A 10,059-nucleotide genomic window follows, 5' to 3' on the forward strand; every position below is an offset into this window, starting at 1 on the left:
CTTTCAGATGTTTTCAAAGGCTGCCTGTGATTGCTTTCCATTAAAAACTGATTTTTCTCCTCCAAATAAGCTGCTATCTTTCACTCATCGATACAATTCCCTTCTGTTATTGGCCCCTTAAATATTAAAACCTCCCGGTGTGTTTTACATCCCCGAGGAACCGCTTGGGCTGGGCTGCGGGGTGAGGAGCTCCGGGGGCCCAGGAGCCCAAACCCTTTTGCAGGGAGCCGATACACACCCGCTGCACACACACCCACTGCACACACGTGTACAACGCTTTCCCCAAACTATTCGACAACTCCGCTTTGGATTTACCCCCAGGCTGCAGGCAGCGATGCCCCGAGACACTCGCAAAGCCAGTGCTGGACCTGCTAAAAGCAATTTCTTTCTCAATTTCTCACCCTGAGCAAAACTCAACATGGATTTTCTTTTTTTCAGTGCAATTTTAATTAGTGCATGATGCACTCTGGGTTTTTATGAGAGTAAACAGCTTGGAAAAACAGTACATGCCAGCTCATCTACACCAGGGAGCCTCATCCTGTTCAGACTCGAAACTTCACGCTGGATTTCTGAAAGCCTTTCTTAAAATGGGTTCGTTTCCATGAAGAAATAGTACAATTTCAACAAATGGAAATTTTTGAATGTAGAAAAAAAAAAAATTAGTCAGGAAATTCCTGGCTAGGCTGACTTTGGGGTAAGGCTCTGCACAAAGCGGGCGCAGGATGCCGCAGCGCTCCTTGGGGAGAGCTCGGGCTTCGCACCGCGTTGCTGAGGGCTGGCAGTGAGTGCACGCACACGCACGCGGGCGTGCACACACATGTGTGCACACACGGACATGGACATGCACGTCCATGCATGTGCACACGCACGCCCACACATATGCACACCCACGCACATGCCCTCACACGCACACCCGTGCCCACGCACACGTCTGTACCTCCTGCCGTGCCGTGTCCCCCCCAACGGCATCACCCCGCTGACAGTTCCCAGGCTGCTCCCGCTACAGAAGCCCCCCCACAGGCGTGAGCGCAGGCAAGCAGCCCCCCGAGAGCAGCAGTGCCCACGTCCCCAGAGCTCCAGGGGGGAACGGGAGCCCTCGCACAGCCCGGGCACCTCCAGCCGTCGGTGCACGGGCAGAAGTGGGGGGCGGGAGCAGAGCTCAAGTGAAAAACTGGGACCCTGGACGTGGCCAACGGACACCGCGCAGCAGAGCTTCGTGCGGGCTCGTCTCCAAAAGCGTGGGAATGCCTTGCACCCTGCAAACAGCAAGCGCTGTGGGAGCGCCCGGGGCCCAGCAGGCTGCGGGGGGAAAGCTGGCTGCCGCCGTCACGGGGGCGGCAGTGACCCAGCCTTCCCCGCCGCATGTGCAGCCCAGAACCTCTGTAACTCCACCTCGGAGCGGGCTCGCATCCTCGCATACGGAGGAGACCATGGGAGGGACGGCTCGGGAGAGCCCGGAGGACTGCCGCTTTCTGGACGTAAGTTCATGGCTTGCTTTGCCACCGTGCAGCTTGGCAGCATGATAAATGTCTGATAAGCATGTGTGCTCATCCCTGCTTGAATCAGCAGCAGACCTCTGGCCATCGCTGTTTTGTCATTAATTAGGCGGAAGCATCCAAGACGCGAAAGAAGACCTGCACCAGATACCAGATCTGCGGGCTGCTCTTCAGCGTGCTGCTCATTTCTCTTATTCTGATATTTTTTGGTGTCAAATATCTCTGGAGCCCAACACCCAGAAAAGTAAGTAAAAACTCCCTGATCCAGCGTTTCTGAGCGCCGCTTCCCCAGACAGAGCTGTCCCCCCCGACTCACTGAAACTTTTAACTACACCCCGAAACCCAGGCAACTTTACAAAATGCATTTTCTTAGACCACAAGTATTCATGGGACTTTTAAAAATCTTTGTATTATTCATAACTAGCTTTTACTTTATACAGGCTGGTTTTTTTCCTCTGTCACCACATTCTTTCCCTAACTGACAATTACAGGGGATGGGAGCTACGCCACGAAGAGTTAAAGTTACTCTTATTTCACCGGCAGCAAATTTTATGACAAGTAAGAAAATATTTTCCATTTCATTTCAATTATCTTGCCAGAAACTGGTGGAAAAGTCATTATGCCACCGCATAAAGAGGAGAGAAAGCCAGGACGCAGTGGTGATTGATTGTCATGGATTATATTTCTTACTTTAATGTGTCTGCAATGTGAGGGGACGGTGAGACGGATTAGCTTTTGGAGGAGCTCCTGCTAACTGGATTGTGCTCGTTTATTCCCAGCTCCCCAGACGGACGCTGCTGTAAGTGCCGAGCGTGGCAGTGGGGCTGTGCATCGCCCATACATCTCTGCCCGCTGCTGCCCAGCGTCTTGGCAATTCTGCCAAAACCCCTTTTTTTTATCCCATACCCAAGCAAATCGCTTAACCTTGAAGCTACCAGCCTGCCCGGTGCTCCTCACCCTCCTCCCCTTTGAGTTCCCCTGCTCATCCAGGAGGCCCGGCTTCGCACCCTGGTGCTGATGGGGTTTGCTGACACTCCAGAACGTCTCCAAAATTCCCGTGCACAACCAAGACGGCCTCTTTCCCACGGTGGCATCTCCTCTCTCCTCCCTGCCCCATGCCAGAGCCGTGCCAGGGCTGCCCTCCCGCCAGGCAGAGGAAGCACCCCGCTCGCCGGAAACTTTGTCTTCTTATCAGCAAATAGAAAGAAATACCCCCCAAAATAAAAGAAAAAGCAATAAAAGCCATATGTGCCTCCAGGGTCCTGCCAAGACGGTTATAAAGTCTCTACTGTTCCTCGAAAAACAGGGTGCATGCCAGCCGCAGGGAGGGGAAGCTGTTAACCCCCGAGGGGAGGTCTTCTCCGAGCCGGTGGCACAGAGCCATCGCCACAGCCTCAGACAGGTTATCCAGAGCATCGGCCCTCGGCACCCTCACTGGTGGGCACTGGTGGAGGATGGAGTCCATGGGTATTTCTGAAAGCCCTTCACAACTCCTGGTGGGTGAGCAAGCGAAGCGCGAGGTCACAGGAAAGCAAAGATGTTCTTGCGGTGGAGCTGCATGCTGATGCTCCCGGCGTCCGGCATCACCGTGTCCTCTGCGGCCGCGCAGCAGCAGCTTCTCTGGGAGTCCTCCAGGAAAAGCAGGACGGGGGAGGCTGGAAGTTCCTAACACTCAGAAACATAAAACCAAGGGGAATTAAACTCTTTAAAGAACAAAAACCCCTTCAAGCTCCTTTCATGCAACTGGAGAGTGGAAAAAATCTTTAAAGAAGCCTTGTTCCTCTGAGGGGTGGCCTTGGACACGGAGCTGCCCTCTGCACAGCAGCATCCGCACCAGCCGGCACAGCCAGTGAGCGAAAGCGATGAGTCAGCTAACGAGGGGCTCGTCGCAGCCTCGCAGGGGGACATATTTCAACAATTCATGAGCAAGTGTCATTTTTAGCCCTATAAAATATCTCACAGCTCTCTGAGCAGCACGGAGCCGGCCAGGCCCAAATGGGTTAGCTGGCCACTGCACTTGCAAAAGTAATTCTTCGTAAATGGAGAGGCACTCGACAATAAGGTGCCACCCGGGATCCTGTCCTCCTAGAAATGATTTATGGCACCGTGCACGTTTTGGCAGTCAAAACCGGCAGCCTTCCAGCCATTTTAGGCTTCAGACTATTTTTACCATACCATAAAATCCATTGACAGCTATTTATCTTTATGGAAGCCTCCTGCTGACTAACAGGAGATACTCGTGACTGCCAAGGTGCACATCGCTCTGCTAACTTTCAAACAGGGGTAAAGGTACCCGGCTGCCACCGCCCGCACGGCCGGTTCTGCGCACAGGCTTCCTCCAGCAATTGCAAACCAGGGGATGCTGATGCTGGAAACATTGCTAAGAGGCTTTGAACTCCCTCATGGGGAGGGATGTGCAAGAACCAGGGGATTGTGAAAGGGGTTCTAGGTTGGGACTGCAGGCAGAGCCCCTGCCCCTCACCGGGGCATTGCTGCAGGACCAGGGTAATCCTTCCTCGGCTCCGTGGCCATGCCAGGGGATGAACGGGGCTTTCCCGTCCCCGTGCCTCCATCACTCCCCTCTGCCCTGTGGACCTGAGCGGTTTTGCACAAACCCTTTGCTTCCGCATAACACCCTTTGATTTGGGAAATGAGACTCCCCAAGGCTTGCCAGCCCTTGCTGCGCCAGCAGCATCATTTTTGCGCTTCAAATAGCATCTGCCACTACTCATCCTTTAAGGGTCAGGCATCCGCAGAGACTGGAGGGCTGCCGGGCTGGCTGAGTGCAGCGAGCACCTGCGAGGAGGAGAGGACGGCTCCCCCACGGCGCTGCTCACCCTGGCTCCCCGCGGGGATGAGTGCCACTGGGAAGCCGGCTGCTACGCCCTGAAGCTCTTCAGCAGCCCTCAAGGAGGTCTTTGATTCACAGGCAATCCCTGATCTCCTCCAGGCAGAGAGAGGCTTTTACCTCTGCCTTTCCAGGAAAAACAGAAGGCACAGAGATGGAGCAAGAGAGCCGGGATGCAGTGATGAAGCAAGCAAGCCAAGGATGCACTGATGGAGCAAGAAAGATGGGGACACAGTGATGGAGCAAGTGATCCAGGGTTGTGGCGATGGAGCAAGCAAGCCAGGGACAGGGGAAACCGAGGTCCCCTGGGCTCAGGACTTCAGTCCAGTCTGGGACGTAAACAAGCTCATGCCGCAGAAAACACCGGCAAAGGCTGAGCCGTGGCAAAGCTCCTGGTGCTAGTGTGGGATGAACATCTTGTCCCAGGCTTGACACACATGTCCCCTCGCAGCCCAGCCCGATCCTGCCCTTCTTCCCAGCCCTGGTGCCTGGAAGCTGCCCCTCCTTGTGCTGTACAGATGATCGTCCTGGCTCAGAGCCGGGGCACGGGGAAGCAGCCAGCCCCGTGGCAGGCTACCCAGCACCAGGGGTCAGGTGCCCAGCACCAGCCCCCTCGCCCACTGGCTGGCATGTGAAATTGGGTGGGGGCTGAGCCCACCACTGTGCGGTTTTGGCCCTTGCAGGTTTACGACATGGAACACACGTTCTTCAGCCACGGCGAGAAGAAAAAGATTGTGATGGAGATTGACCCTCTGGCCAGGACGGAGACCTTCAGGAGCGGGAATGGCAGCGAGGAAATTCTGGAGATCCATGACTTCAAAAATGTGAGTGCAGCAGGGTTTGTCCCCAGGACCATGCCTGCCGTCTTGCAGCAGGAGCGGCGGGATCCCTGAGGACACCGTGGGGTCGCTGGAGCAAGCCCCAGGATGATTTGCTTCTGCATCAGAGCGCGCAATGCCCAGATGCAGACTCTCTGGGGATGCTCTCAACAGAAAGGAGATGTGTATCTACATAAGCTTCCACCAGTATTTAGTAGTGGCGTGGTTCAGTTGCAACGAAATACATCTTAAAAGCAAGACCTAGTTATTGGATTTACCCTTGCAAAGGAATGCAATCATCATAAATCTATCCGAGCCCAGTATATTTGTCTGTCTGGAGAGCTTTAAAACCTCATGACAATGTTGTAGGCTCTCTCTGAAACCTAATTAAAATTTGTAGGGAAATACCCTGTGCAAGTGACATATGGCAAAATTTTCAGCTAATAGCCTAGCAGGAACTGGGGGCTGAATGTTCATATAACCATAACGGTCAGGTGCTATTCTGCATATTTTTATTTATGATAACTAGAGCTCATGATAGTTATAAGGAGAAGGGGAGCAGAGTAAAATTTTATGACTATCTGCCTTAAAATATTTGTAAAAAGCCCAATTCTCCCTAACCATAAAATGCAATATCCCTTAGGAGATACATCTTAGCACCACCGCTGAACAGAGTTTGCACAAAACCATCAGCAGGAAAAATACAACTAAAACCTCATCCAGCTGTACCCTCCATACGATGGGGTTATTTATTCTCCTGCTTTGCCCTGACTGCTTTTTTGGTGTTTGTTTTGATGCTGTAGGGAATAACTGGTATCTTCTTTGTGGGACTTCAAAAATGTTTCATCAAAACTCAGACTAAAGTCCTACCTGAGACGACAGAGGCCAAGATCCCCGAGCTCGAGGTAGGTGACACCCCTCAGCCCCCAATGAAACCCCCTCCTCTCCCTGGTGTTGGGAGCGTGGCCACCCTCCCCACCACCCTCCCATCTGCTCCAGCCTTCCCAGAGATGCTGCAATAAAAAAATAATGAGTTGTGATCGCTTCATAAAGTGATCTTATTTCAGAGGATTGCTTCTAAGAACAACAAGTGGAAAGAGACGGGATTAGACAGCCGACAGACAAAAACCTCTCGGCACAATACCGCAGATCAAGAACAATAATCCTGTTGTAGTCAAAAGGTCGCGAGGCAGCTCAGGATTAGCAGGCACCAAAAAGTCAATCAAATTGTTTTCTCCAAGAATTGAGCCTCATGTTCTCAAGCAGAATGAGGCAGAAGTAATGAATTTAAAAGAGCAGCCACGTTTAAGAAATGCGATTTGAGAAAGCGCTTGGTGTACAGCCCTGGGAGGTGGGAAGCGCCGGGCTGAGGCCACCTCCCTGTCCTGCATGGACCTTCCTCCCATCGATGTCCCTGATTGCTTTTTACACCCATTTAACTTTTGCCCACCACATCCTCCTGCAAGGAGTCGCACACTTAGCATGCTGCGTGGGAAAAAGTGTTTGACTCCGTATTTTAACCCCTCTCTGACGGCATAACCTGGGGTGACGGCTCAGTCCCTTGAAAGCGGTCGTCCCCTCTCCCTTTCCCCATCCCCGAGCCCCCGGTGGGGGCACAGCCTCCCGGCACAGCCCTCCCGCCTCCCCGTTTGCAAGACGAAGGATGCTAGCAGATTGAATCCCCTCCAAGGAAGCCGTTGCAGATAAAGCACCAGCAGGACACATTTGAAACGAAGCGTGGGCAGAAACATTTCCCTGCATCATGACCCAAATTCCCAGACACTGATTCTTTGATTATGCTGTAAGAAACTAATAGAACTTTTCGGCTGCCGTCATAAAAGGGATATGACTTCCCAGGCTTCAGCAGAACACTGCCCCAGGTAGAGAGCTGAAATGTAAAACCCAATGAGATAAATGTAGATTTAAGCTCTAGTCATCTCTTCCCAGAGCCTGCATGCTGCCAGGTCCTTCACATCCCCAACCCAGAGACTACAAAAACAACTCAGACTGGGTCAGGTTGTGTTGGGTCTTTCCTAAGACTTCCCAAAGCCATAAGAAAAAGCTCTATAAAAGAGAAATACAGCTCTAGATGCCTTCTGGAGAGAAAAACATCATTTGCCAGCTTGCTCTATGGGCTACCATCACCAACATACACAACGTTGCCTTGGCAGACCCATCCAATAATCTTTATATATCTCCCTCCCTAAGTGCCTGCCAAAACACACCACGGACTAATGCAACGGCAGAGACATGTGGTATAAATTACAGAATACGGCCGTGCAAAGAATTTCTGTGAGGAATAAATTAAAGTGTTCGATCACAAAATCAGTAGCAGAAGGAAAGAGAAATTAAGTGGTAAGAGCAAAGCAGAGAGGAGATGTTTTAATCTTGGGTTTTAAATGAGCTGGGGCACTCCAGAAGGCTCTTCCAGATGGTGGGGACTGCACAGGAGAAGGCTCTTGAAGCATGATCAATGGAGGGAGGAGAGAGTGGCGTGGTGTTGTCTGAGAGCAGGCAGGAAAGACAAGGCTCATGATGTGTCTCCCTCCGTGAGGACCAGTGGGATATTGCATCTGCACCCGGCGAGCGCCCTGAGCCAAGGCAGATAAGTCCAGCTGCTCTCTGGGAGGGGAGAGGTGCCTCTGGGTAAGCCAAGGGGAGGAGAAGCAGCCAGCGGTGGGGAGAGGGTGTCTCACCACACGGGGGTGAAATCTCGCTCTTCTTCCAGGGAGAAGAAATCACGACCACCTACTTTGAGCAGTCCGTGGTCTGGGTGCCTGGGGAAAAGCCCATTCAGAACAAGGAGTTCCTGAAGAGCTCCAAAATTTTTGACATTTGCAGAAATGTGACCATCTACTGGATCCACCCCACGCCAATAGCAGGTACAAGGAGCCGTCTCCTCCCCGAAGTGCTCGTGAGCCCCCTCGCTGGGACCAGCCCTGACACCCATCCCTGCCCCGCTGCCATTTGTGCCAGCGCAACATAGCGGGAACACATTTCTGCAGCCTCATTGTGCATCTCAGACATAAACACAGTGTTGGCCACGATCGCAAGAGAACATGGCCAATGTAATAGCAGGGGCTGAAGTTTCTCTGGGCAAAGTGCTCATCTCTTCCATCTCCCCACCGCCCTGCACTTTGCAGAGTGGCCACCCACTTCATAAGAAGGCTAAAAAAAAAATAAATCCCCAAACCATTTGTACCTGCAGAGAAGCCAGCGCTGCTGGAAACTGGGACGCCTAAATCCTTGTCACTGCATGAACATCAGAGCATGAGCAGACATCTGCATCTAAATCACACAACGGGGTTGCCACCTCCAGCTGTTCACTACACAGCCCTCGCAGAGGTTGCGGCCTCTGAGATCCGCCAGCGTAATTACTTGCTCTCTCTAACCCACTTCTGCCTGAATGAGATAGTTTAAAAACCCCTACCAAGAAAACTCCCTCTGCTCTGCAGCCGCAGAGGCACACCTCGTCCCCAATGGGTACCAGTCAGCTCACAGCCATCGATGGTCCTGGCAGCAAGTGGGCATCAGAGATCCGCGACGCAGGGGGAGGCTGCTGTCCTCGGCTGCTGTCCCCTTTCTGCTTCCTCAGTCCCTGCTGTTAAATCGTGCTGCAAATAAAATTAATGTCACTGTGGGTCTCACCTAAGCTACCAATGGGTGCTGCAGCTGGGCCTGACCTGCCCCAAATCATGGTGCTTCACTGGGGCTCTACAGCTCCCCCCTGCAGTAGCAGTACCCACCATGAGGACATGCTTCCCCACACCCACAGCCCTGCGCAGGGGATGCCAACACCACCCATGGGCACCTGCCACCATGAGCACAGGGAAGAGATGGGCCATGTTTTCTCTACCCTCTCCTCCTGCCATATTATCTCCTACAGCCCTTTGCCCAGGCTTGGTAAGAGCAGGAGACAATGGAGTAGAGCTGGTTTGCTGGTGGCTCTTCTCAGGTCAGAGCGGTTTCCTCCCCTTCTTGTTCCATGGCATCAAATTTGGTAGAGACATTAATGCCTGCTGCTGCATTTTTCCTCCTGATCCCCGGTTGTTGACAGCAACATTTGGGCTCTTCCTGTAGCTCCTGAGCTGGCTGACCTTGAAGGGGCAGAAGAAGAAGACCCTGAGCTGCTGATGGAGAACCAGAGCTGGTTGGATGGGGGGAGTGAACATGAGGTGGAGAAGGATGCACAGACAGGGCCCAAGCGTCAGGCACGGCAGCTCACCGAGGAGGACCTGCCCATCAACGACTATGTGAGTGCAGGGTATTACACCCTGGGGTGCCCCAACCACACTCCTGGTGTGTCCTGGCCATGCTCCTGGGGCGTCCTGGCTGTGCTCCTTGGGATGTCCCGTCCATGCTTCTGGAGTGCCCTATCCATGCTCCTAGGGTGGTCTGGTCATGCTCCTGGGGTGCCCAGGCTGCCCTCCTGGGATATCCTGTCCATGCTCCTGGGGTGTGCTGGCCATGTTCCTGGGGTGCCCTTGCCACGTGCCCCCCTCACCGCGCTGATGCTGGCTCTTCCCGGCAGTCGGAGAACGGGCTGGAGTTCCACCCCTTGTGGGATGAGCGAGGCTACTGCTGTGCCCAGTGCCGCCGTGCCAACCGCTACTGCCGGCGGGTCTGCGAGCCCCTCCTGGGCTACTACCCCTACCCCTACTGCTACCAGGGCGGGAGGGTCATCTGCCGGATCATCATGCCCTGCAACTGGTGGATCGCACGGATGCTGGGCAGAGTGTAGCACCCGCCATGTAGTGCCCAGCACTTGGGTGCTGCCCCATGCCCGCCTGCCGCATCACCACCCATCCGGATGACACGGCCGACGCGCAGGTCATTAGCTGCTTGATTGCCGGTGAGCGTGCGAGCCCACCGGCCGCGGCACCCTCACCGAGCACAC

The 10,059-nt window shown here is 53.6% G+C and overlaps 1 protein-coding gene across 1 annotated transcript; it reads left to right on the top strand.

The window, feature by feature from the left end:
• The first annotated feature begins 1,362 nt into the window (after positions 1 to 1,362).
• TNMD (tenomodulin) lies at positions 1,363 to 10,059 on the top strand. Its single transcript, XM_054839587.1, is given in 8 exon segments — positions 1,363 to 1,381; positions 1,384 to 1,478; positions 1,606 to 1,740; positions 5,028 to 5,168; positions 5,966 to 6,067; positions 7,891 to 8,044; positions 9,243 to 9,415; positions 9,694 to 10,059. Coding segments are annotated over 8 exon segments (1,029 nt in total). The 3' UTR covers positions 9,904 to 10,059.

Source organism: Grus americana, chromosome 12 (assembly GCF_028858705.1).
Source record: "Grus americana isolate bGruAme1 chromosome 12, bGruAme1.mat, whole genome shotgun sequence".
Taxonomy (NCBI): Eukaryota; Metazoa; Chordata; class Aves; order Gruiformes; family Gruidae; genus Grus; species Grus americana.